This window comes from Amblyomma mixtum, chromosome 2 (assembly GCF_055824585.1).
Source record: "Amblyomma mixtum isolate Tamu chromosome 2, ASM5582458v1, whole genome shotgun sequence".
Lineage (NCBI taxonomy): Eukaryota > Metazoa > Arthropoda > Arachnida > Ixodida > Ixodidae > Amblyomma > Amblyomma mixtum.
Genome location: NC_143013.1, coordinates 171,531,459 through 171,559,189, shown reverse-complemented (window position 1 = coordinate 171,559,189; position 27,731 = coordinate 171,531,459). Strand labels below are relative to the sequence as shown.

Sequence of the window (27,731 nt, the reverse complement as noted above, 5' to 3'; positions counted from 1 at the left end):
TTCATTTATTGTTGTGGCTTTTCCTTCTCTTAGAACGTTGATGGAGGCATCTGAACTGCGCTGCTCTTAATAGGCGGTACCGAACACACTATTGAAAGGTGTTTTAACTCTGTTTCTTAGCACCTGTGTGAACAAAAGACATATTTTCTGCAGTTGCCTAGCGTACTTCGTTAATTATACTTTGGAATTCATTCTCGTAAGACTTCTATAAATGATTTACGAGCTTTGGATTTCTTTCTCACCAAGGACAGATTTCCGGTGAAGCGGGCTAAGGAAACGCGCACATAAAAGAAATATACGCCACGGCAAAGCGCTGTCCACAAATTGTTCGGGGGCCAGTTGATGAAAGCCACTTTTTGCGTATTCGCATTGTCTGTAGCCAAATTGGTGAGTTAAACCAGAAGGCACAGACCTGACACATTAAAAAGTGCAATTTAAAAACAAATTTTAGGCAAATTTAAAGACTGCCCCGGCAACCTAGCGAGGAGGCAGGTGTCTCAGGGGCGTCGCCCTTTTCTTGAGCTGCTACCAAAATACTTGAATAGAGAACCCGGCACTAAATAGCGTGCAATAAATAGGTTAAGTCTGTTGATAGCGGCACAGTAATAAGAAAAATAAGCAGAAACTTTATTGTTTCTAATCTACTTGCTTGGTCTTCTATCCTTGGATGACAGCGTGTGGTCTAGTGGCAGATAATGAAACGCTGCTGCTTTTACGCCGACAAGCGAGACAGTGCGATGGCCTCTTCTCGGATTCCCGGCCACAGCTCCATGAACGAAGCCTTTTCCCCTTTTTCTTGTATCTTCTTTTCAAAACGAACCAGAAGTTCGGGCGTGAAGTAATCCCTCCAGCTTCCTACCCTGGCTTCTTTCACTACGGAGAACTTGTTTTCGTCTCCCTCGTAGCCATGCTTGCTGGTCACCTTGTTTTTTGCCATCACATCATTCCATTCTGGAATCTCACTGCTTCCGAGTTCGACCACAAGGGCTTTTCGCATGTTTTCAGCTTTGGAGTATTCCAATACGTTCTGAAGGAAATCCTCATTTTCTTCTAAAGCACGGCCGTAACCCTCTCCCAGAAAGTTAGCTAGTTTGAGAACCGTGCTTCGGGTGTCATTCTTGAGTTGTTCGTAGGTCGCAAAGAACACGTTTGGCTTGTCCTTCAAAGCGTACCCTGCAGCCACGTGGTCGAAGTAGTCACCATAGCCTAGGTCACCTTCAATGAAACCCTCGAATAAATCTTCGAACTTGCCGTCTTGAAAACGGTAGATGCTTACATCTGTCAACATGCGGAACACTGAAACGCACACATCCCAAGGGTTGCGGGCCACGTAGATATACTTGGCCTCTTCATTCATAGTCTCAAGGCGTAGTGGCAGATGTGTGGTGAACAATCTTACGGGCAGAGTCGACTTCCAGTCAGCGCAGTCCGTGTACTCGATTGCGCGGAAGTTGCGAGAGAATTCAGTGTAAGTAATCTGCTCACAGCGGTTAACAATGAGCTGCGTGATGTACAGCATCCAATGAGTTCCACTTTTTGGGTACGTGTGCTGAACAATGTCGCCTTTGGCGGCACGGAAGAATAAGTTTTTTCTGAAGATTTCGGGGTCCAGCCAAGCGCACCTCGGCACGCCATCGATGACTTGACGGTAGGGCCTCCGACCTGGCATGACTGCAGATTTCTGTGCAGTGGATGTTCTGAAAGGAAGGGAATAATATACTATAGCCTAACGGCTCAGTCAGCCAGCACTTAAAAAAGTTTCTAAAAACAAGGCAGTCAAGATGAGAAGAACGCCGTTTCAGTCACAAATAATCTGTTGCGGCGGATGTCAGTAAATATGAAAAGCATACTATTTAGCGAGGTTTCAAGCGTAAATTAGAAAGCATCTTTTATTTAGCAGTCTGGCGGGAAGGGGTAATGTCGAGTTTTTAGCCACGGACAAGACGATACCATATTAGTTTTTGAAATTAAGAAAAAAATGTTTTTCTAATGCACTGCATAGCAAAATACCCTGGTCAGTTACTCTTGTGATTCGGCAGATGTGCACGCATGCGCAGGCGTATAGATTGTTTCTAAGCAAAATAAAGTTGAACTTAGCAAAGCGCAATAAAAAGACAGGGACAACAAGAAGAAGAAGCACGCAGGACCAAGCGTTTGTCCTGCGTGCTTCTTCTTCTTCTTCTTGTCCCTGTCTTTTTATTGCGCTTTGCTAAGTACAACATGTATTACCAACTCGCCTAACTTTCTGCAATGCAAAATAAAGTTCTAACTGGCCATTTTTAACCCTGTATACACATTCTCAAATTGTTTGAATATAGCATTCGCTCCACGTGAACCGCTTTGGACATGTAAGTAAATGTAAGGCATTTTTTCATTTTTTCTCTTGAAGTTAAAGGCTACTGCGCATCTTCCCTATGAAGGTAGCGAAAAAATTTCACCTGGGCGAACTGTATAAACATTTGATTGTTGTTCATGCCCTGCACTTAGACGTCACCGAACATATTCCAAAGTGAAAATAATTAAATCTACTCCACCGGCAGCTTGGTAGTGCTGCCATTAGGCGAGGTGCTTTCTCGTTTGTGAGAATAATCTTTCTGACAAGTAGAAATGGAAAGAATGTATGACAAGAATGTGAAAAACATGTCATACATCAATCTGTGAAGCGGAATATTATGGCATTGAATATCATATGCGCCTATTAACCTCAGTTGCCTCCTAGCGCGAGAGTGGTAACTTGACATCGAATTATAGGTGTTTTACTACTATCCTCTGTTTTTACCATGCTCTCTTCCTTTCTCACGTTAACTACGGTACTCTAGTATGGGCAACAACAACTAAAACAAATATGAAGAAGCTTCTTGTCTTGCAAATAAAAATTATTCGTCTCATCGTAATCTTAGAACCAGCGTGAAATATTCAACCTATAATCACATCACTTAATATGATCCGTGTGGATAATATTTATGAATATCGCTTGTTACAATTAACTTATTTCGGTTCGGCAGGTATGGGTAATTTCTTGGTAGAACTTGCATCTCTTGAACACCGTACTGCAATAGTAAACACTAGATGCACTGACACGTGGTCCCTACCACATTTTAGAACAGACTACAAATTACAATCCTTGGCTCATGATCTTCCCTTTTTTCTCAACAAGTATAAATACATTGTTGGTTTAGTCCTAAGCAGTTGAGAACCTACTTGGTGCAAATATAATCTATCCATACATGTAATCTTACTGTAAATATTATATTCACATTTACAAACTCCCTGCCTAGTTGAGTATTGTCCATTGATTTTATTGTTGATCAACTTTTTTGTTTTCTTTTCATATCGTGCTACAGTGACGTATGCATTGTATAACACTTTTGGATATCATGTTAATGAACTTCTGGAATTTGCTGTTTGCTCCTCCTATGTTGTGTATTGGTTTCTTGGGCCTTTGTCACTCTGTTTGTACAACTTTTAGTCCAGGCGACCATCCACTTGTTGGAAAACAAATTTTATTTCATTTCATTTGATAGTGGCGTGGATAGGAAAAAACGGCATTTCTTTTCGTACAGTGAAATGAAACTGGAGGTTCGATTTCACGTTCCTGTCGTGCATATATCCTCAAAATGCTGTTTTTCACAAGGCTGAAGTCACTGTCCAGTAAGAACTAGTATAGTCTAGCGATCGATGGAAGGTCGTCTCGCCAGGCGTGATACTGAACAAGTAGGTCAGTGACCGTGACATGGTTACTATTCGACGTTTCGGAACCCGTACGGGTTCCTTGTTGGCTGAGGTGGCCGAGATTCGGACGTTGTTAAGTGCGTTGTACTCGACGCAATGAGTGCAAATTGCTGGCCGATTTTCATTTCTTCTATTCATAGCGTTAGGGCTTGCCTGATTGATCAATGATTCCAGTAGCAGACTTGATGACACGTCTTTCTGTTTAGCTATAACGCTGGCGTTGTCCCAGTCGATGCTAAAGTGATGCGTTTCAGCATGTTCAGCAACAGCGATCGATGCTGGATTGTCATTCGCCACGTTACATTTGTGCTCTTGCCGGCGTCTTAGAAACTTGCTAGTTTTGCCGATGTAGACCTCGATGCAGACAGCGCGAGGAATTCTATATATGACTCCAGGATACAAGCCGTCGGTCAAGCGATCATTGACATTTATCAACTTGCTTCGAAGCTTGCTTGTGCGATACGTAGATTATAATTTGAAAATACACGCGCTAGGGCTTTGCTCACTCCTGGAACGTACGGAATTGCTGCTTGGGGTTTCCTACCAATGACTTTCAAGATATTCTGAGTATTTCCATGGGCCTGGGCTTCGTTCCCTTCCCGCATAATTAAAGCGGATGCAGAAAACAGCATGCAGTTGCATAGGCCCTCAGAAATGTGCCATGTCAATTAATAATGGCTTATTGTATATTAAAAAACGTCTGCTGTAAGCAGTTACAGTGTGATTAGTATTTTCGCAACGAGTGGATAAAGAAAAAATGCAGGATGAGGCATGCACGTCAGTGAGCTCGCCAGCACTGGAGGCGAGAACCTACATTCTGTAGCAGTGGACATACTGGGGCGGCTACTGCAAAATGAACGAGGACAAAGGTTCAACCTTTATGAAAAAGAATGGAAGAAATCGTTTGGCGACCTGCGCAGACTGCTCTTCAGAGGAAGTCCTTAGCCTTTTTTAGGTACAGCGTACAGTTAAAATGTGCATTTTCTGTTTGTCGTGTTGCAAACAATCTAACATTGCGTAGCTAATGGGATCCTAAAGGTGGATGCATTGCCACATCAATTAGCTTGTTGTAGGTTTGATCTTTTGTAACTCTGGTGAGCCTTAATCTCTATTAGTTTTGCTTAAATAAGAAAAAAAGGGAAAAGCTGAAAGGGTGTACATCTTGACGTCCGCTTTAGAAGCATACGACCCGTATGCCATGAATTAAGAACCTGCTATAATGTTATGGTGAAGGATTATTAGTAGAAAGTTCTTCTCAAGGCAGAAAAATGAACTCCGGGATAGTGTCGTTAGTGGTGTACATCAGAAAAGAAGTCCGTCATTTCAACTAGTAAGCTTATGAACTGGAATGAGGCAACTTATTAGCTGGCCTATATAGTCACAAAAGTCTGGTAGAGGTTTGTAGCCGGCAGTAAACGATAACCATATTTAATTTTTTCGTTTCTAGGACGTGCACTCATCAGCGTTGCAGCATAATGATCTCGGGCATTCCAGGCAGAGACCAGCAGTAGCATAGATACTGCCGCGATCCCACACTGCGTATCACACTCCTGGTTGTCTGTCGGAACCGCAGCACAGTCGGGCCAGGGATCATCACTAGAAACTGGGGTCCGCAGAAGAGATATGCTCCCATGGGCTTGCGGGTGGGGCTTTGTGCGTCCTAAGATTTGCGCTTAATGTTGCCACATCTGGATAGCCAAATTTCCTTGCGTGGCGACGATCCCAATAGTTCTCGAAAATCTTAAAATTCATGTAGCTATATCACCAGTTGCAAGTGTGGCATAATAAAGCTCCAAAGTGTTGATTAAAATGTCTAATGGAAGTTCATTTGAACTAAACATTTATTACCTTGAAAGGGTGCAGTGGAGTCTGTCCTTTGAACTGATGCTTTGGTCCTGTCAGCGTTATATGTATCAAGTAATGAAAGTCTTTTCAACACCCCTGCAGCACATCACCTGGAGTTGGCTTTCCTATCGAACCTCTGCTTTGAAAGCTGCACGGAGGAATGTTCTGGAAGTGGCACGGGCCCTATTTCCGAAGGTGGACCATGTCCTGAAAACTGCCTGAAAACTGAAAGTGATAACAAATTCTGCTCCACAGAATGTTTTCTTCAGCATTTTGCTAGATGCATAAGCGCTGGAATGGCTTGTGGCGCTATACGGTTTCTTTTTAGCCATATAAACTGCGCGCGCTCTCTTTCAGTCATCTAGGTGCTCGCGCAGGCAACGAAACTTTGCATGACCGAACTGTTGCTCACCAGATGTGGCATGTGGTCGCTAGGGTGAAGACCCTTTTGTTTTGAATTATTCTCCATCGACACAGCAGATATTTTGTGATAATTTCTACTGTTGCCCAGTTCCATTTTCCGCTTTGAAACCTCAGAAATTCAGACAGTTGGATTTCCTAATCCGTGAGGATCGGTTGCATGCCATCTTATTCGTTAAAAATCTGGCCAATCGTTTCGTGTACTTTTCGTTAAGCTGAACACGTCTCGTCTTGCCGCGCATGGTTCTCTTTATAGGCGTTGTTTCCTTAACATTGGGCTTCGAAAAACGTTTCCTTCATGATTGTCTTCGCTGGCTTCGGATAAAGCTAGGGCTGTTTTTGCTATGATTCTCTCTAACCATTTAGCTGTCCCTACTTCTTTTTCTTTCCTTTTGATATTCTTAGCTATTCTTCTTTGCAATTTGAGTGGCGTATACTTTGTCATCAATTTCTTTGCCCTTTGTCTCCGGCCGCCGCGGTGGGTCCGTGGTTATGATGCTTGGCTACTGACCCTAAAGACACTGGTTCTACCCCAGCCGCTGTGGTGCCATTCAGATGGAGGCGAAATGATAGAGCATACCCAGCAATTCTGAACAGCATCGTTTTTGCGCGGAAAACTGTTTACGAACGCAGTTTTTTCTTATAATGGAAGATTTGATTATAACATTCAATAAATCATCATATTACCCAACGGCAGCCATACATTTTCTTTGCTATATTGTTTTAACTGTCGTCGAAAGCGTTCTTCACTGGCTTTTTATGGCAGCCTTAACTCTTCGATGTGATCGATGGAAACACTTAAAAGATTTTGCTACATATGAGAAGAATGGACCACTACCTTCAAAATTTCCATAACGGTATCTTACAATTTATCAATTTTGAAATTTTTTTTCCTAGAAAGCTGGCCATGACCCGTTTACAGTGCGATTTCAGTGCACCTCAGGTGGTCGAAATTATCAGGAATCCTACACTACTGCATTCCACATAGCTTGAGTTGTTTTGGGTCGTTAAGCCCTGTAAAACCAACGCTAAACTTTTTCCGCCTTCGTGTGTCTAAGCTTCCAAGGTATATGGAGCCTAAATACTCTATTTTAACACTTTCGTTTCTCCACACCCCTAAACATTTCCTCTAAGCAAATTTTTCTTTGTGGTTTTCGGACTTCAAATCCTGCCGAGCTTGTCCCTTACAAAAATTTCTTTAGACTTCCCACAAACTTTTGTCATTGAGGTCTATAGACTTTCTGTAGGCAAATCGTTTAGGCCAGTCTATAGCCAATACAGATCCTATGATAGTCCACAGGCAATCTATACATTTTTGGACACACTTCTTTAGTAGACTTCTGTCTATAGACAGTTTATAGACTACGAACAGACACAAGGAATTATCTGTAGGAATGCACTAGAGTCTGTCAGAAATCTAAAGATAATTGTTATAAGGGATATATCTCTTTTACATCTTCATTCGTAGTTTTTCAGTCGGCTGCCAGCGCTAGGCGGCTTATTGCTTTTGGTTTCATTTCTACTCTGATTGTATATCGACCTTTACACTCACTAATGCGTTAGCAAAAGTAAGATCTAGGACCATTGCCCATTTCCAGGAGCCGTGCTATATTTCACATTCTTTACAGCTCCATAAAAATCCGTAATTGGTATGGTTTATGGGGTTTAACGTCCCAAAGCGACTCAGGATATGACACACGCAGTAGCGAAGGACTCCGGAAATTTAGACCACCTGGGTTTCTTTGACGTGCACCGACATCACACAGAACACGAGCTTCCAGAATTTCGCCTCCATCGAAATTCAACCGCCGCAACCGGGATCGAACCCTCGTCTTCGGGGTCAGCAGCCGGGCACCATGACTTCTGACCCACCGTGGCGGACAAAACTCCGTACTTCATTACTGCTTATTTCCTTCGTCGTTTGTTGTTGAAAAGGTCTTCGCGAGGGCTTAAATAGTATTTGGCTTATTTGCCCTAGGCTAATGACATTTGTACTTGCCTCACTTTGGCATTCTTGTTTGTTGAGTGGATACGAATTTGCAAGTCCTCTAACAATTAAATGGCATAGCGAAAAATTTGTTCCGTGCAAAATGACACCCAAACTTGTCAGCCCCGTGCCCAAAGATATCTGTTAGTCTCTGTAAATCTCGAAAGTTATCAACTTACTGGACTACGTTGTCAGCGTACATTAGATGCGGAAGCCGCCTCCTGTGTGCTGTCTTTCCGTTTCAGGTAGAATTAAGGCCGAATGAGTTGTCTTTAGCTTTCTTGCTGTGCCAGCCATATAAAGCATGAACATCAATGGCGAAAAAAGATGGTCCTGCCTTAGTCCTTTGTGCTCTTCTACTGGCTCCGCGCACACTAAGCCTTCCCATGTAATGCCCTATATGCAATATCATTTTCATATATCCCTGCGAACCATATAACCATTTCATCAAATTTGCACCTCGACCTTCATGCTCCAAAAATACCCCAAAAGCGCTCCCTCTCTACGAAGTTATATCCAGAAACGCCAACGCTAGTGATCCGTGCCCGCACGTAGACTGATCGATCTTATCATCATCCGCGGCGAGGTGGCGAGTGCTCCCTCGCCGAGTGAGAAAAGCTCGCTGTTTTATTTACTCAGTGATTTTTGTTTCATTTCTTTAAAAGTGACATTGTAGTTCTTTCCCGTTCTAACTTTTTTCTTTTTTGTTGGCTATAATTGATTTTGGTCACGTTTTATGCAATTTTTCAATTCTAACTTTATGTTCGTGCATACTGCTGAAGTAATAATTTTTTTTTCATTATTCCTAAAAACAAGAGCTGATCCTCTTCGACATTTAATCATAGAAGTTTAAAGTCTACAAAAACATGTTTAATGCTTTCTACACAGCTCCCTCATGCTGGACAACTAGCATTTCGTGGTTCATACTTTCTTCTTCATTGCCTGGTCCCAAGAAAACCAGATCAAGCCTTAGCATGGAAGGCACTGCTTCTTGAATTCCGGAAATCGCTCTTTCCAGCTTTGTACTCATTCAGTGATGCTGTTGTGTCCACGTCACATGTTATTTGGACCACCAAGAGCCCGCTGGTCGAGGTGGATCGTAGGAGAGGAGGAACCGACGGAGGCATTCCAGTAGAGACAAAGGAGGAAGAATGGAGAGGGCTTGAATGCCGAAACGCCGCATGTTTGAAAAGTTGTAAAAACGATTGTGTATATGTTTAATTGAATGCTGTATAGCTTGTAATTAGCAATCTGTTAAAGTGGACTGGTTCAGGCAGATGGATCGAGGAAGCGGGACCATAGAAGAAGATACAACCTGGGTTGCTCGTGATAACCAGGTTCGACATAAATTGCAACGTCCTTGTCAGCGGCATCCCACATGGGAACGTTAAAAACTTTGCGATACGAGCAAATCATGAGAGGATATCACTGCCTTTATGTATAGAGCAGGTTATTTTGATCTGGATTGCGCTTCAAATTTTGCTTGAGCATTTAGATTCATGTTTTAATCAACCCCAGTGAGCACAAGCATGCGAGAGGTAGAATTAAAACGTATTTGCAATGGACCGCCGCGGTGGCTCAGTGGTTATGGTGCTCGGCTGCTGACCCGAAAGACGCGGGTTCGATCCTGGCCGCAACGGCTGAATTTCTTTGGAGGAGAAATTCTAGAGGCCCGTGTGCTGTGCGATGTCAGTGCACGTTAAAGAACCCCAGGTGGTCGAAATTTGCGGACTCCTCCACTACAGCGTCTCTCATAGCCTTAGTAGCTTTGAGACGTTAAACCCTATACACCAAGCCAAAACAACCAACCATATTTGCAATGAAGAACGCATAATACACGAGGACGAAAGAAATACAGGCAGTGACAGGCGCTGCTAATATGGCATACTAACTCGCTGGAGCATCTGTTCTAACACAAACTGAAACAGCCATCCGTGCCTACAGAACTAGCTGAACCTGTAATATGCAGGTAATTCTGAACAACAACAAAAAAAGAATGCTACACTTGCAAATCCAAGGCGAAAAAGTAAAAGCGAGCCCACCTGCTGGCGTACACAGCTCAACGTGTTGTTGGGAGAAGCGCCAGACGAGGCTGCGCAAGCAAGTCACAAGTGTCTATTGTCGGGCGTCGCGGACCTTGTCTCCGCGAAGAAGAAGGCAAGGGCGCACAGTTAAGTGCCCGTTTCCTTGCGCCGGATATTGTGCGTGATAAGAGCCTAAGTGATTCAATAAGGGCATGGCAGCGATTGAACACGGATGGCTAAGCGAGAAACTTGCGGCTGCAGTTAGCGGTAGAAGGTACTGAGGGACTCCTTTGAACGCCTAGCAATGATATCAGTCGCAATGCCTCTTGCTTAGCTACACGTGGCGCTTACTTCGTTGTTCTCGCGCGAAATAAGAACGGGCTTGTCAAGCCCGGTTTTTTAACGCGTTGTTTACTTGAAATGCAGCCCAAAGATACTTCAAGAACAAGCACGTACGCTTGCACTTATAGTAGAGCTCTTATGACAGCCCTTAAGCTGTGTCCTCAACTTGCGAGACCTTTGTTCTTTAGCGGTGTCGTATCTATATCTACGTGAAAACACGACATATCTAACTTATCTTGGTGAAAAACATATCTACGTCAAAACACGAGGGACTGAATGGGAATCTATGAGGGTTGGAAATTCTTGCTGCTTTTGTACGCTCTCGCGACTACTTAGAGGACCACAAGAAATTACATGGTTGCAAACTGGCAGCGGTACCCCACCCCCGCGAAAAGCGCCCCGCGTTGTCTGGAGAAGAGCTCGAAGTGCATAGCGTGCTGGTACAACGGTGTAGTAGCAGTATAAGACTTTATTCCGCAAATTGGGATAGAATTTACGGTTTGGGGTCTTGAGCTGCAGGGGGTGTTCCTAGGTACAGGATCCCACTGGTTCTTGCTGCCTCCTCGGCCCGCGCAACCAGCGCAAGCTGATCTTGCGGGTCGGAGCTGGACAGAAGCTCCTCCCACTGCTCAACTGACGGGTTTGTAATTTTGGGCTCTATCGGGCTCGCCCGACAGCCCCATGTGGAGTGGTAGAGGGTGGCTATCTCTCCGCACCACACGCATTCTGCAGTGCATTGCGTAAGCCCAATCTTACTGTATATGTAGCGACTTGGGTATGAGTTTGTTTGTAGCAGTCTCCATGTAGTTACCTGATGTCTTGTTAGTGTTTTGTGGGGAAACGGGTATTTACGGCGTCCTAACTCCCAAAACATGAGCTCTCCGTAGCTGCTCGGAGTAGTGTTGGTTTCCCCCTTGTTACAGCGGTGTAGGATTTAAAACTCCTTAACCTTTAGCGGCTTGCGCACACGAGCCGAGCGCTGAGCGATCAGGACGAAGAACATAGCCGGCTGGACAAAGTACAACCACCTAGATGACGCTTCTTGCAAACACTCAAGCAAGCTTCACAGGTATCGTAGGCGCTGCTGTGGACTTCGCTCGAGACTGACCAACACGAGGGCAGGGTGTGGCGTCCGTTCCGTACAATCTGCATTGTGGGCTGAAAAATAGAAATCCCGCGGCTGCTCAGCCTGCGAGAAATCTTAGAAGCCTTCAAAATCAAGCAGTTAAGAGCTAAATGCGTCAGCTACATCTCTGGCAGGTTTGCAGCAAAAGAGTACAGGTTCATGGGTGGGCATAGGTTGCCACTTGGAATCTTCTGCCGCTCAATTAATTTTGTGCTTGTTGTTTTGATACCGTTTGCGGTTGCTCTTGCGCACGTGCGCCCTGTTCTGTTGTTGGCGATTCACCAAGTACAAAATATTTCACTTGTGCCTCCCGCGTTGTCCTGTGTACTTCCCCTGTTTTTGAACGTGTCCTTTCCGCTGGTTTTCCCACTTACCATGCACCAACTGGCCCAACAAGCTATACGCTTCTTCAATGCTCAGCCGGCTCCCGCTATCTAGGGAAGCTTTCATTGGGAGCCTTCGGAATGTTCATTCGCGGACAGGTTCGCGGTGGCCCTCCCGGTCCCTGCCTTGCGTGACCACTACACGAGTCGCGTGGAGATGGTAGCACAGCATCCCAACTCGAAACCGCACTCGAAGCGTCCCTGGGAAAGGAAGACATAAGGCACAAAATGATGAAAAATCACCACATTCTACAGCACGAACCGCTTCTACAGCTGTTTTATTGAGGTGCGGGCATCGGAGAGCGAGCGGCCAGTAGTGCTCAGAGGTTGTTACACTTAGAGTCGCCAGAAAATTTCAAGTGACTGAAATTTCAATAGTTTGCAAGCCGAAAGTCACGCACCTTAAGGAAAGGATAGCCGGATTCCTGCTTCAGGGTTAGCTCTGCCCATGTAGCTCTGCCCATGAGCGTTCGAAAAGGAGCGAGGTTCTGGTTTTCACGGACTCGTGCCTTCAAACATGCGGCATAGGAATCATTCTTTACTACAGCCACTGGAATGCACACGCGTCAGATTAACAGCTCGCTTTCTCGATATGTTTTGTTCTGGGCAATGTTAACGTAGATCGTGGGAACTGAACTTTTTTTATCCATATCATAGCTGTGTAGAGAGTCATTCTTGGCTCACGAAGGAACGTGGATGCTGCGAAGAAAAGAAATAAGATTTGTGTAAAGAAAAATCCACCACTGACTTGCTCGAACACATTCTACGTCTGGCGCACGTAGACAGCGTGTTAATATGACAAATGTGATTGGATGGTGAAGTGGTGAAGTGTGTGGATGTGTGCATGTTTTTATCTGGTGCCGCAAGTTTTGTCGTGAAACTAGAGAGATTAGGAGGCGAACTGTAGGGCCGCAGTCTAGACTGCGTTCGCAAATGTCGATAGATCAGTGGGGCTCCAATCGGTGTACCCTGCACTGTAAGATTTGTGATGACGAACGGTGATACTTTGTTATTTGACGTGCACGGCTTTCATGGTATGTCTATAAATAAGCTATAAATGCTTCTCTGAATACGTGACCAGTTACGTTTTTACCTGCTGTACTTTGTGCACTCTTCTCGACCTCACCGCTGAAATGCTTATGGAAGAAGGTAAATTAGCACCGAACTATAATCTTCCACAGCCTTACAAGATTATGGGCCTCAAACGCCTCAAACAGCCTCAAACGGACTATGCAGGATACTACTGCACAGTTCTCAGTCAGCCTAGCGAGGAGGTGCTCCAAAAAGCGCTTTCCATTTACTGATCCACTACTAGAAATCTTATACAATAGATATATTGCATCGTCATGTGAAGCGGCAGCATAAATGAGGCAATTTAATTGCAGCCAGATAAAACAAATCAAATGAAGTATTGTGTTTATTCTCCTTTAACCTCGTACTCACTGCTGTCTGCGTGCAAACATTAAACATGCGGGTTACAGTTGGGAAATGAATTGCTCTTGATCTTACGTCGACACGTGGGACAGTGCGATGACCTCTTCTCGAATGTTGCTCCAGAGTTCCATGAAGGAAGCTTTGGTCCCTTTTTCTCGTATCTTTTCTTCAAAACATGCCAGCTGTTCGGGCGTGAAGTAATCTTTCCAGCTGCCTACTCTAGCTTCTTTGACAATGGAAAACTTGTTTTGGTCTCCTTCGTAGCCATGCTTGCTGGTAATCTTTTGTCTGACTATGGTATCATTGCTTTCAGAGATCTCCCTTCCGCGTAAGTCGTGCACAATGACCTTCCTCATGTTTTCTGCTTTGGAGTACTCCAATACGTTCTGAAAGATCTGTTCGTCTTCTTCTAAAGCCTGTCCGTACTGGGCACCTAGGAAGTAAGCCAGTCGTAGCACAGTGCTTCGGGTGTCCATCTTGAGTTCCTCGTAGGTCAGAAAAAGGACATTTGGCTCGTCCTTCAAAGCGTACCCTGAAGTCACGTGGTCAAAGTAGTCGCCATAGCCTAGGTCACCTTCAATGAATGGTTCGACAAAATCTTCGAACTTGCCATCCTGAAAACGGTAGATGCTTAGCTCTGTCAGCATGCGGAACATTGAGACGCAGACGTCCCACGGGTTGCGAGCCACGTAGATGTACTTGGCCCCTTCGTTCATCGTCTCACGGCGGAGTGGTAGATGTGTGGTGAACAGCCTTACGGGCAGAGTCGGCTTCCAGTCAGCGAAGTCTGTGTACTCGATTGGGCGGACGTCATGTGTGAATTCCGGAAAGGTCATCGGCTGACCGCGCTTTACAATGAGCTGCGTGATGTACTGCAACCAGTTGGTGCCACTCTTGGGGTACGAGTGCTGTACGATGTCGCCGTTAGCGGCACGGAAGGAGTAGTTCTTCCTGAAGATTTCGGGATCGAGACAAGGACACCTTGGCACACCATCGATGACTTGGCGGTACGGCCTCCGACCCGGCATGACTAAATTTCTTTAGAGAGGATGTCCTGAAGTGGGAGAATATACGTATTTAGATGAACTGCAAGCATTTTAAAGGTGGCGGATATTTTAAACGACTAATACTTGATTTTCACTCTTCCGACATATTGTAGCAAATAATGCTTTTGAAACACAATTCTTTTCGAAATTTTTGGTCCAGAGGTCCAGAAGAATACGGAAAGTTTGTTGTCGCCACCTCAGGTGTTTCCCGAGTTTCGTTTGTTTCTTAAAGGTTGAGCGGGTGCTACTGTGCATCCGCGTTGGGGCAAATGCACTTGCTTCGCTTGTGCAGTATTAAATTTCACATCAGTACCAATTAAAAAGCTTAGTAAAATTCGATCTCTGTAATGACCGCATGCGTAGAAGTTTTTGAGAATCTCTTGCTACAGTGACAGTGCTGTTATATTAGACTAATGTACCATGCGGTTCAAGCTGAAACTGGCAAGGAGTGACCGGATGCTATATAGGTATGTTTATTAATGGCTATGAATTTAACAATGATTAACTTAATACACTCTCAGGAACCTTCTCATGGACGTATTTAAACAAATAATTGCCTTTCACACGTTGTCCTGCTGGAAAGGGGACAACATAGTGCAGAGTGAACGGCATAGCAATACGTTACGTGTATGTTTTCGCTGTGTCACGAATCCTGTTCTAAGCTCTTGTGTTCGGTACTGATTGGAAGCTTCCACGTTCGGAGAGACACGCGACCAATGTAGCCAAATTCAGTGGCCCTAACAATTTTCTATGTGTAACATTTCTGAGGGCCTTCAGTAAAAACTGCACCCATCAGTGGCTGTCATGAACAGAATCGCGAATAGTTGGTATTGACTATCGGCTACCGCGCACAGAAGCATGCAGTTTAGTGCGAACTCTGGTTTGCCAGCTGTTGTGCGGCATGCATTTCCGCCAGCAAGCCTGTGAAAGTTTAGTTTGTAGAATCGTGCCCGCGTGTGGTGGAAGGCTGGCCGGCTTCTGCATAACATTACATTTCTCAGATGGAAAGTCGGTGGGAATAGACCCTGCTTCTACACGTGCGTTGCGGCGCGTTCAAAACCGAAAAAGAAAGTGGTGAGCCCGTCAGACGTAAAAACCCCGCAGTTTCGGAAGGGCAAAATTTCAGTCGGCGTCAAGGCTTTGCAGGTCGTACCGCAAGCTGAAGTAAACGTAATGTCGGAAGCAAGCACAGCCGAAAATAAATAGCAGTTGTATTTTGCCAGTTTAGCACCGTGAGCAGAAACTTGGAAATTTTTTTTTTTTAAGAAGAAGAAATTTCTTTATTTTGCTTGAGCAAAAAAGGTGACGGAAGAAAAAGCTGCTTAGTTGCAGCTTGACAAAGCTCCCGCCACCCAGACAGCCAGCACTTGCACAGCACATAGTTTTACAAAAATTGATAAAACAGTCCTCTGAAAAGAGCAGTCAATTGTCAATTGTCACGTGTAGAACAATAAACAAAATAAACACTTGAAACAGGATTAAAAGAAAAAAAGAAATCCATGGTACAGGTTAAACAAAAATTTTATAAATTCCCTTGTGCGACATTTGCAGAATGTCTATTTGTTTTTCGTCCAGTTCATTGAGCGCATGCGGTATGGCGTGTTTTAGTCGTTGTTTTCCGTACATTGTACGGGAAAATGGAATGAGCCATGGTGACTGATAGCGAAATGAATAGGTATTTGTTGTTTTTTGTAGTCTAGCTAAGGTCAGAAATGTCTCAGATTTGCCTTGTATTGCATTCTTGTACTTACTTAACAGGTTATAAGAGTACATATCTTCCACTTTTAAAATGCGATGTTTGAGAAAAAGGGGTCCTGTGTGTTCTAAAAATGATGTGTTTTCAATAATGCGGATGACCCGTTTTTGTATTAAGGCAAGTTTATTGATGTTTGACTTGGTGGTATTTCCCCAAAGCAGTATACAGTGGCGGAGTTGTGAATAGAAAAGGGCATTATATAAGAGCTTTCTTGTAGCTAGTGGGAGGGTGTGACGGTGTTTGTTTATTGTACCTACAATCCTACTTAGCTTTGTCGACAGATGTTGAACATGCTCGTTCCAGGACATGTGCTCGGAAAAGAATATGCCAAGCGTTTTCACACATGTTTCCAGCCCAAATGTATACGGACCGAAGGTAATGGTGGGAGATATTCCAGGTAGGACTCCGGGTGCACGAAAAAGAATACATTTTGTTTTGGATTCATTTAGTATCAGGCTATTTTTTCGGCACCATTCCTGTAGATTGTTACAGAATAAACTGGCATCTGTTTTTATTTCTTCTAAGTTTTGTCTAGATATCAATACTGTGCAATCGTCTGCATATATGACAATTGTGCAATCTCTGTAAATTTCTACTATATCGTTGATGTAGAAAAGAAAAAGAATGGGTCCTAAAATGCTTCCCTGTGGGACACCTGATTGAATTTCTTGTAAGTGCGATTTATTTCGGTTTATCTCAACATATTGATGCCGGCCAGTCAAGTATGACCGAATGAGCTTAAGTGAAATACCCCGAAATCCATAGTGCTCTAATTTTTCTAGTAATATTGGATGATTTACACGGTCAAATGCCTTGCTGAAATCTAAGTAAATACCTAAAGTTGTAAGTTTTTTCTCGAAATTTTCCAAAATTACCTCTTTTTGTCTTAAAAGAGCGTCTTCTGTGGAGCGGTGTTTTCTGAAACCGAACTGGTGATCTGTTATGAGGTTATGTTTTCTTGAAAAGCTTTCAATGCGTATATTAATAACTTTTTCGAGTCCTTTAGAAAAAATCGGAAGGATGGATACTGGTCGGTAATTGCTTAAATTATTTTTGTCACCCCCTTTGTGTAAGACCTTGACACGGGCGACTTGCATATTCGTGGGAAAAACGCCAGTAGATAGGGAAGAATTAAATACGTGTGTTAACGTGGGCGCAATTATATCCAGAACATATTTTATCGGTCTTATTTCCATATCGTTCGCATCAACGCTGTGGCTGTTCTTGAGTCCTTGAAAAACAAATATTACTTCTGACTGACAAGTAGGGTGAAAAAATAAGCTTTGCGATACTGAACGCACAGAAGAGGAGGCCTCGGAACAGTAAGCCGTGCTTCCTATTTCTACGAAAAATTTGTTGAAGCGGTCCGCAAGCACTGTTCCGCTTACTTCTTGATTATCAATTACGAGGTCTGGTATTGAACTTGCCTGTACGTTCCTCTTTAGTAGTCTATTTAGATTTTTCCAAACTAGGTCGCTATTTTGCAGACAATCCCTATCAAAAAGGCGAGCGTAATACTCGCGCTTAGATTTTTTGATAGCTTTATTTAATTTATTTCGAAAACGCTTGAATTCCCTCAGTTTGTTGACGTCACGAGAGTCTACAAAAGATTGATAGAGCTTGTGTTTTTCAGCTATAAGTTTGACTATGTTGCGGGTAATCCAAGGCTTACGGGAGCGCTTAAAACTTCGATGTGTTTTTAGTTTGAAGCAAGCAAAATATTTTTGCTTGAAAATTTCTATAAACTTGTTGTATGACGCATTAGAATCTTCAATTGCAAAAATTTCACTCCAGTTCGTCTGAATAATTGCATGCCGGAACTCTTCCAAAGTGTGCGGTGTTATTTCGCGGTACGTGACTGTATGGCCTTTTTGGTTCAAGTTATTGTGTCGCTTTATCAATAAAAAAATTGGCATATGATCACTGATGTCAGAGCTTATGACACCTGACCGAATATTACACGATGAATTTGTCACGAACAAGTCTAACAGTGATGATGATAAAAGAGTGACTCTTGTTGGAGTGGCAATGACATTCTGGAATGCATTGCACTGTAAAACAAGTAAAAAGTCTGTAGTGGGTTCTGTGTTCTTCAGAATGTCAATATTTAAATCACCGCCTATCGTTAGTAAGCAACCACTACAGTTTGCATGAGAGAGTAACCCATCAAAAAATTGCAGGAACGCGGAAATACTTCCATTTGGAGGTCTGTAAATAACAGAGAACATATTTGTGCCTTTCCTAATACAAAGAGTTTCATAGTCGCCGGTAATACAGCTGTACTCCGGTACGATTTCAAAACCGGTTAGACAAGTTTGAATAGACACACCACCTCCTCTAGTATTTTTTCGATTTAGGAAATAATGATTGTAGCCCTCTAGCACAAAATAGTCGCTGTCGTCAGTGTACCACGTCTCGGTCAGCATCAATACATCGAATGGTATAGCACATGCCTCTAGAAGCAACAACAAATCATCATGCTTTTGGGTAACAGATCTCGCGTTCAAATGAATCAGCTTTATCCATTTCTTTGTCTCTGTCGCACTTAAAAGACCAGAAATAGCCTCAGGGCAAATGCTATCAGTACCCATCATTTATCAAAAGGAAAAGGTAGTATCCCAAACCCACGTATACGATCATTTCAACTGCTGTCGCAAATCTTTTGCAGATCACTTTCGTATTGAATCGATACAACCGAGGATGACTCTGTCTGGCGCGCGAAAATGCTGCCATTCCTAATCCATACGAACCGCCAGCCGAAGTCGCGCTTGCGCACAACTGCCTTTCCTAGGAGCTTTTTCACGAACGGACAAAGATGTTCATTTATATAAATTGGTTTGTGGTCTTCTTCGGAATTTTCCTCTGATTCTGTCGCTATGATAGACGTCGTGAGCCTTTTCTTACGCGACTTATCAAGGACCTTATCGCGTTTCTCTCGTCGTTGGAACTGGACTACTATGTTTTTCTGATTTTTTTCCTTCGTTGGCACACGGTGACATACGTCCACATCACTCGATGATATAGGCTCACCGATAGCATTTCCAATCTTTTCCAAGATACCAAGAAGGTTTTCATTCGGTTCTTCGGTGATACCTTTGATTTCAATATTTCTATTTCGTGTATATTGCTCAGACTTAACAAGGTTGTTCTGGCAATCTGCAAGATCTTTTTCAAGTGTGTAGACTTGCTGCTTCAATTTTTCGTTTTCTTTTTGTAGCAAGCTTTTTTCGTTCAGAGTGGTTTCGAGGCGTTTATTTGCCTCGTCTAAGCTTTTGCTAACGAATTCTACGCTCTGTTTCATGTCTTCTAGTTCTGTGCGAAAGCCACGCTCTTCTGTTCGTAGGCTTCGTTCTATTCCCTCTTTGAAGGCTTTAAGTTCTAATTTGAGTTCCTCTTTCAGCTCTCTGATCGCCTGCGCAACTTCCTTAGACATTTCACACAGTAGTCTGAGGCAGGCACACTCAAAAAGTCACCGAAGGCAGCAGTGACAGCAAAAAGAAAAAAAAACCCTAATTATTGTGCACAAAAAGTGTACTGACCTGCAATATGCAGAAAACAGGCGTTAGCTGCTGCTTGCTGTGCTGTCACTGCTGCCAAGTGCTGCACACGGGTTCTGCGCCGGCTTATATGCCGAAGATTGGGTCACGTGATTGGGTCACGTGATTGTAAATCGATGTCGTGGCGATATCTTCGTGGCCTGGCTTGTGGCGTCGGGCGATGACCACGTCAGGCAGGCAGGTGCGCAGGTAGTGCAATCGTTGATCCGGGGGTTGCAGATTTGCGGTAGGTATGACTGCAATATGCAGAAAACAGGCGTTAGCTGCTGCTTGCTGTGCTGTCACTGCTGCCAAGTGCTGCACACGGGTTCTGCGCCGGCTTATATGCCGAAGATTGGGTCACGTGATTGGGTCACGTGATTGTAAATCGATGTCGTGGCGATATCTTCGTGGCCTGGCTTGTGGCGTCGGGCGATGACCACGTCAGGCAGGCAGGTGCGCAGGTAGTGCAATCGTTGATCCGGGGGTTGCAGATTTGCGGTAGGTATGACTGCAATATGCAGAAAACAGGCGTTAGCTGCTGCTTGCTGTGCTGTCACTGCTGCCAAGTAAATGCTAAAAAGGTAAATGCTAAAAAATTAGTTTGTGGAAGCGCAGCGCAGTATTGAAAGGCAAATGATTGGTGTAACTTTTAGAGATAGGAAGCGAGCTAAGTGAAAATTAATACAAAGGAATATGCGAAATATGCGAGAACAAAGTGTCGCGAAAAAGTAGCGCTGCTAAGTAAACGGGAGTTATCCACTGCGCTGCCTTGGCCAGATTAATTCCCGCTGCTTGAAATGCAATCTGCCCTTCTAAGCAGGAACTGTGGTGTGTTGCCATGCATTGCGAATAAAGACGTTCGAGTTCGTTTTCACACAACTCAGACTAGTTCAATAAAACGCGTTGCGGGGCTAGTTGATTATGCATTGTTTTTAAAAGACTGATTCGCACAATTTTTTTTTGGCGAGCACACAAACAGACATCGCCTGTCCCGTCGTGTCTCTCTGTTTGCTCTTTAGAAAAGACTAGCGCTCAATCACTGTTGGGACTTGATCTACTAAATGCACCATTTATCCGCTGTCGCAAATTCTGTACATTACCGATTGTCAGATTTAATTCATCTTAACAAATGTTTTACAATACCAATTGAATGTGGGCTCAAAATCCGACATAATAAGCAGGCTATGATTGTTTTAATGAATTCCTTTATAATTTGGCGTGAAACTGTTGAATATGTGAACTTCCCATTTGTTGTAGTCCTGCTCCTTCAACCGCTCTTCACTAAATATTTAACCTTCTGCTTCCCACGCTACAAGCGATGTCCTCTCATGCCATCCTGTACTGGCTCTTCTGTGGTTTTGCCTTAATCTCCGAATAGAAATCTCGTAATAGAATTCTTTCTGTATTTCTAGCTTCAGTCACAAGTCTGTCTTTACGCAGAAAATGGCATTCACAAAAGTAAGTCCTAGCCGGGACTAGCATTCCTTTCAAAAGCCTCTTAGAAATTTAAACCAGTTCTATCCCCATAGTGCTATATTCTCCACTGCGTCATTTTTTCTCCCATTGCCCCTAGTAGTTTGTTCGTGCTTTCCCGAGTACAGTATTGTGCACCTTTTTTGTGAAGACTTTTAAAAATTTCAGCGCCTTAGTCGCTAGCTCGGTTACATTGAAGCTGAGCGCAGAGCTTAGGCATTTCGGTAACTTTTGTCTCGTAGTTAGTTTATCAACAGTACTTGCCTGCTTCAGCTCTGCATGAGGCAAACTCGTGTCTTCCTCTAAATCGACGAACCGAAAGCCACCAATTCTGGATTTTCGTCAAAGGGCGTTATTGGCGCCACCTGTTGTTTGTACAATAAAGTTCCATGGCACGAAGGTCACCAAAGTCAGCATTACAAGCTACGCAGGTCTTTTGATGGCGCCACTGGCGCCCTTCGCGGCAGTCCGGTGGTGGCGGCGTTTAGTTCGTCGATCTTGGCGCAGACGGTTCCAGAGTTGCATCATTCACGGCTGAATACAGTGACTATCGTTGCAAAACTTGCTACGAGACAAAAGTTACCACAATACGCAAGCTCTGTGGTCAGTTTTACAGCAAAGGAGCCAGCGTTTGAGGGGGAAATTTTTTGAAGTGCTCACGATAAAGATGCACAATACTGTACAGGCGCGGACAGAAGTAAACGGAGCGCGCCGCACAGGAAAGAAGTAGAGTTGCTGTTACTGTACATGCTATATGCTGTATATGTTAGAGTTCCTGTATATGCTAACAAAGGTAGCTTTGGTAGCATATACAGTAACTGTAGAAAGAACTGCGTGTCAGCGCCGCCTACCCGAACCAGACGAAAGCTCAAAATCGCCGCGCGCATGTGCAGGACCCTTACCGGCGCGACCCTCTCATTGCTCCGCTTGCCTCGCGTTCGGCCCGCACCGCGTCAATGTCATGCTGATGGTGATCGCGATCGGATGGCCACTCCCTGTGTAGCGAGCGGGCCTTTCGGAATGCACAGACCGCTGCCTTGATAAGGTAGATTCCGCGGGGACGACACTATCATTACGGCTCTTGATCTGAGAAAGCTGTAGGCGTGTCTCCATCGAAAGTAGCCCGCGTCCTTCAAACTTTTGTTGCCACTGGGATTCATTTGCACCTTGCTATCGACCGAAAGTGCTAAAAACACTCCATCTACCGCCCTAGTTTCGGGTTCGGTTATTGGAGTTGGTTTTCGCCTTGCTCCTATGAGGAACCGATACGGCGGCAATGCATGCGACCTGTGTGTCTGTCCCGCAGCACACTGCTTCTGCACTGGAACCTCGCCTGGTAGCTCAGCTTAAAATGAGACGAAACCGTCGCTGCGGGCGCTTTTTGCAGTGCGATCGAGCGTCGCTAGGATAGTGACTACTCCCAGACTAGCTGGAAGCATTTGGTGGGTTGCAGCGCATATATTGTAAAACAGACAGATGTCTATATGTAACAGGCAGCATGAGGTAATTACTTTGCACAGAGGAGTTAGGATTGCTGGCCGGTGTCTGTCGTGGCTCCTTCTCTTATTAGTGGGCGCACACTGGTGCTTATAGGCCGAATTTCGCACGCGCGGCTCGCACCAGTGACGCACCACTGCCGCGGCATTCACGTGTGCTAGACAGCGGGTGCTTGTAGTCGCCCGAAGATCCGAAGGTGCACGCAAGGTGATTACCCGAACTTTGCTCCGCACATGGCAGCAAGATACGCAGCGCGCTGTCCCGGTGGCGATAAGAGCAGGTTCCAGTACAGGGGCAGTGTGCTTCGCGGCAGACAGACAGGGTGCATGCATTGGTGCTGCGTCGGCGCCTCGCAGGGGCAAATTGAGTTATAGATGATAACTGTAGGAAATTAACCCGAAAATGTGACAATGTGCGCAGTGTTTCGAGCGTGTTTGGTTGCTAGCGAGACACATACGAGTCCAAGGGGCAAAAAAGTTTGAAACGTGCGGGTCATTTGCGGCGTAAACGCGCCTCCAGACCAAGCTATCTCAAGCTATCTCAGACCAAGCTATCTCAGACCAAGCGGCATAACGGTAGTGTCGTCCCCGCGTAATCTACCTTATCAAGGCAGCGGTCTGTGCATTCCGAAAGGCCCGCTCGCTACACAGGGAGCGGCCATCCGATCGCGATCATCGTCAGCATGACATAGACGCGGGCCGAATGCGAGGCAAGCGGAGCACTGACAGGGTCGCGCCGGTAGGGGGCCTGCACATGCGCGCGGCGATTTTGAGCTTTCGTCTGGTTCGGCTAGGCGGCGCTGACACGCAGTCCTTTCTAGAGTTACTGTATATGCTACCAAAGGTAGCAGAGTTGCACGTAGGTCCGCCATCTTGCCTGTCAAGCAACCAAAGTTATGCGGCGAAGCCGCACTCCGTTTCTGCAGGCGACATGCCTAGCGCATCACCGATTGACCGTGGGCGCTTTTCCGAGGTTTTTAAACCACTTTTTCAATTGATCGCAAAAGAAAGCATCTAAAAAGCTGACTGCGTAACCCAGTCAAAAAATATAGCCAAGAAAAAACGGTGCTCTTTCTAGCGCGCGCTGTGAGCTGCGGCAGCAAGCGACTCCCACAGTCACCTTCCCCGAACTATTTACCTGATAACCTAAGGGCAGACTCAGTATTAAGGCGGAAGCCTGTAATGCCTCATCGTTGTAAGCAGGAGCTGTCGACAGAAAATGTCACGCTTTTCAGTTGGTCGAAACGGTCGTAACGTCACAGTGCGCGAATTTCAAACGGGGCCAATTGTACTTTGGGTACTAACCATGCAACCAATTAAAGGGATCGTATAGTGATGCTCCAAGTAAGTTTGAGCACGGCCGGTCTCGACGCGCGCGCTCTTTCGTACGGCCTGTGCATGAGGGGCAGTTGCTACCTATCGCCGCAACTCTCCGGGGGCGCTGCGAGCCAACCCTCTCAGCTCGAGGGGAACCGCTGAAATGTACTATCGCGCTCAATATGAGTTGCAACGCGCGATCATCGACCGGGGTTCGTTCCGTGGGGTGCCTCCTCCAAACAGTCGCTCGGAATTCTGGGAGAAACTTTTTCCTGAGCGGGGGTGCTGTTGTTTCCTGGAACAGCAGTTTCTCCCAGAATTCCGAGCGACTGTTTGGAGGAGGCACCCCACGGAACGAATCCCGGTCGATGACCGCGCGTTGCAACTCATATTGAGCGCGATAATACCCTCGACGTAGCCTCGGCGGGCGCTGGTTCGGTTACTTTGCACATATTGCTGAACGGCTGCTCCGCGCATTGAACAAGAACTTGACAACCATATCTTATGCAGCCACTGCTATCGGCACGCAAAGCAGGGAACTAGTAGATGGATCTCAAAACATTGAAGTCGGCATGCAATGATGGCGCAGAGTATTACAGGATAGGGCTGTATCATCTGCGACTAACAGGAATAAAAGTAAGGCAAGTTATTACAGGGCGAAGCCACGGTTAGGAAAACATTTATTTTCATCTTCAGAGCTGGCACAGTCTCTGTCGATACTTGGAAATGTATGAGGAAAATATAAAGCACTTTCCGTTTGAAAACATTCGAAGTGTCTGTGCCATCTGTTCTCACTGCGCGAAACACACGAGATCAGAAAGATTCTTTGCTCGTTGGAACTCCGATATTGTTTCACACACTTAAAGAACTGAAAAGAATAACAGGCACTGCTTGTAATGACCTATACAACATTGTCGTGCGGCTCACAGTTCAAGGTATGTCAGTTGCAGCCTTAAATGCTTTCGAGTTGGCCTGTGGATGAAACGAGATGGCTTGTCATTTTCATTTGTCAAGTTCTCTGTGTAGTTGACGAGAAGAATTCGGAGAAACTTCTCAGAAATGAGGTGCACTAAGCATTTGGTGTGGCTTCTGTCAACCCCTTCCGGGCAGCATAGGAAGGGCGAATCTTCTAGATGTGGTTCAACGATTAATTACAAGGCTTCGAGAAATTTTTGACTGTGGGAGATATTTGGGCGCCTTTAAAAAAACACACAAAAAACGCCGAAATCATTTCCAGGAGAGCTAGAAACTCCGGCTTTGGATAGTGAACTTCACGATTCTCTTGAGTACGCAGAAGTCTGTGGAGAGGACTACTAGTGTTGTTCGTCGTCACAAGTACGCTAGCAAGGCGCGCGAAGCATGGGGCAGGCGCAAAAATGACATCACGTGGCAAACCTTTCGTACACGCGTTTAAGTACAGCGACACAGCAGCACACCATATGCGCAGCTTCATTTCACAAGTTTCTGAAACGAATGTCCATGAAAAGTCCGATGCAGAAAACTTGCTGAGAAACGTGACCCTGCCAGCAAGACGCGCGAAGCATGAAGCACATGGCAAACCTTTCGTTCACGAGCTAAACACAGCGACAAAACCAACACGTGAAAAAATGGACTCGTGCGCGCCGACTGCTCAAAACTGGCTCTGGCGCCGCCGCGGGAAGGGTCGGCTCGCAGCGCCCTCTCGCGGACATCAGCGGTGGTGCAGCGCAGAAAAAAATGCTTTGTTCTCTCGGCGCCTGCTCAGGCCGTAAGGAGAGAGCGAGAAAGCGCGCGCGTCGAGACCGGCCGTGGTTTGAGTTTAGTTAATTACTTAACCAATTAGTCCAAATAACCTTTCTTGTCAGCCCAGCTAAATAAATAAAACCGAGTAAGAAATTGGCCGAGCTTGGGAATCGAACCCCGGTCTCCGCAGTGCGAGTCGAGCACGCTACCACTTCGCCATGCCAGCTCGATGGTTTGGAATGAACAAAGGTGCGTCTAATGAACACGGTGTGTTCGTTCACTCCCATCTTCCTCCCTTCTCTTCCGGCGAGGTTTAGGTGTCCACCGAGATATGAGAGACAGATAAATTTCCTTTCCTCAAAAACCAATTTACTGACGAGCAAGGCGTATTTGTCCGCGTTTCAGATTGGTCCAAATTGTCGTGATGTCACCACGCGCGAATTTTGACGGGTGTCCACCGAAATATGTGAGACAGTTACTGCCCAACTTTCTTTCGTCAAATACAATTTTCGACTAGTCTCTACTGAGATATGCGAGACAGTTAATGCGTAATTTCCTTTCCTCAAATACAATTTTCATTTTCTTCATTACGGCCCCTCTTTCTTCTTTCACTCCACTTCCTCCCTTCCTGTACAGTGCGGCTCAGGTGTCCACCGAGACGACAGAGAATTACTGCGCCATTTCATTTCCTTAAAAAGCGTTGCGTTCAAAGGGCAAGGCATCGCGCCGAACCAACACCACCTGGCCGAACGGGTGGTGGCGTTCAATGGACTCCGTGGCAGCGCTACAACACGCTGTCGCGTTCCACTCCTAAAGGCGAAGCTTAAGCGTCATTAATTGGCAGTTAATTAATGCACCAACAAAATGTGGTGAACAATCGCGTAGCAGAATGCAGCACTCAGGCTTTCGCCTTTCGGCACTTTAGCCGCTAAAGTTCCTCGTAATTTTTTCTAAATACTCCGTGCAAATGCAGCATTCATTCATCTTTGCGGAAACATTTATACACCGGACCTGCGTTAAAAAACCTGTTTATAGTCTCCTTTACTAAAAACGAAACCCTGCAAAAAGTTATGAGCCGGAACTATAAAAAGGACAGTATAAAAATCCAAAATACAGTTTAATCGAAACTGGATGAACGTTACCATCTGAGGTTAACAATCAGATGCCTAAACATGTTCCTCTCGATTAAAAATTGTTTGCCATTGAGGTTTTATGCCAACAGGAATAAATACGCAACGCAGAGCTCTATTTTAGCGTTTCAACAGTGTACATGAAAAAGCGCAGAGCCGCAAGTCGAGCCTGGTTTCGGTAAATAAACCTCAATGCAACCTTTAGCAAAAAAAAAACAAAAACAAAAAAGGCGTGAGCTACGCACGCTCAAGGAGGTTATAATAAAACATCTGGAGTGGAGGCCCCCTATGCATGCATGCAGAAACAGGTGAAGCCAGCCATAGCGACTGGCGGCCATCTTGCCAGGGGCAGAAAGAGGCCGTGGTGAAATGGGCGCCAGCAAAGAACGACTAATTTTGCTAATTTTTTTTCGCTTCATGCGCAAGATTAAGTGGGAAACATCTTATGGTAGGGATGTTGCTTCTAAGGGCACTAAATTCACTTGTATAATCTCCCCGATTTCCGCACGAATTTGCTTGAAAGGATGTGGTAGGCGATTTCTCCAGACAGTGTTGCTGCCTTGCAAAGCTGATAATTTTCTCAATAAATCGCGTAAAGCGTGTCGTTTCAGCTAATCATGCAATTAAACCGTAGCAGTGATAGGAAGAAAAATTTACTGATAAACGTACTCTTTACTGGGAATATGAGAGAAGCCAACAGCCACAGAAACCAAGGAGCACAGGGGATTTTTTATTTATTTATTTATTTGTGGTGTTGATCAAGTAAGAATATTACTGTCGCTTAAAGCTAATTGATTAGAAATGCAGAAGAACGACGAAGAAGGACGATAAAATTAAGCGTTTACAGTTCTGTAATGCATGGTAGAGTTCTCGAATATCAAAACATGCGGAAAGAAACGAAAGCAGCTGCAATGTTCCAGCATACTGCCATTGCCACCTTGAATAGGATCTGCCGCACA

At 44.9% G+C, this 27,731-nt stretch overlaps 2 protein-coding genes across 3 annotated transcripts; both read right to left on the bottom strand.

Moving 5' to 3' along the window:
* Nucleotides 1-605: 605 nt before the first annotated feature.
* Nucleotides 606-10,161, bottom strand: LOC149361610 (sulfotransferase 2A8-like). 2 transcript variants are annotated; one of them, XM_089569553.1, is made up of 2 exons: nt 10,027-10,161; nt 606-1,697 (listed from the first exon to the last, which is right to left on the bottom strand). In XM_089569553.1, exon 2 carries the CDS (start codon nt 1,667-1,669, stop codon nt 713-715), a length of 957 nt encoding a protein of 318 aa, XP_089425679.1. In that variant the 5' UTR covers nt 1,670-1,697; nt 10,027-10,161; the 3' UTR covers nt 606-712. The 2 variants fall into 2 exon arrangements, with proteins under 2 accessions (XP_089425679.1, XP_089425680.1); XM_089569554.1 differs by lacking the exon at nt 10,027-10,161 and adding an exon at nt 5,581-5,918.
* Nucleotides 10,162-13,364: 3,203 nt separating this feature from the next.
* Nucleotides 13,365-14,321, bottom strand: LOC149361609 (3-alpha-hydroxysteroid sulfotransferase-like). Its single transcript, XM_089569552.1, has one exon. The coding sequence runs from the start codon at nt 14,319-14,321 to the stop codon at nt 13,365-13,367; it is 957 nt and encodes a 318-aa protein (XP_089425678.1).
* Between the last annotated feature and the right edge of the window lie 13,410 nt (nt 14,322-27,731).

Excerpts from the sequence above, each read along its gene's own strand:
- LOC149361609 (XM_089569552.1), bottom strand. The coding sequence starts at position 14,321 with ATGCCGGGTCGGAGGCCGTACCGCCAAGTCATCGATGGTGTGCCAAGG.
- LOC149361610 (XM_089569553.1), bottom strand. The coding sequence starts at position 1,669 with ATGCCAGGTCGGAGGCCCTACCGTCAAGTCATCGATGGCGTGCCGAGG.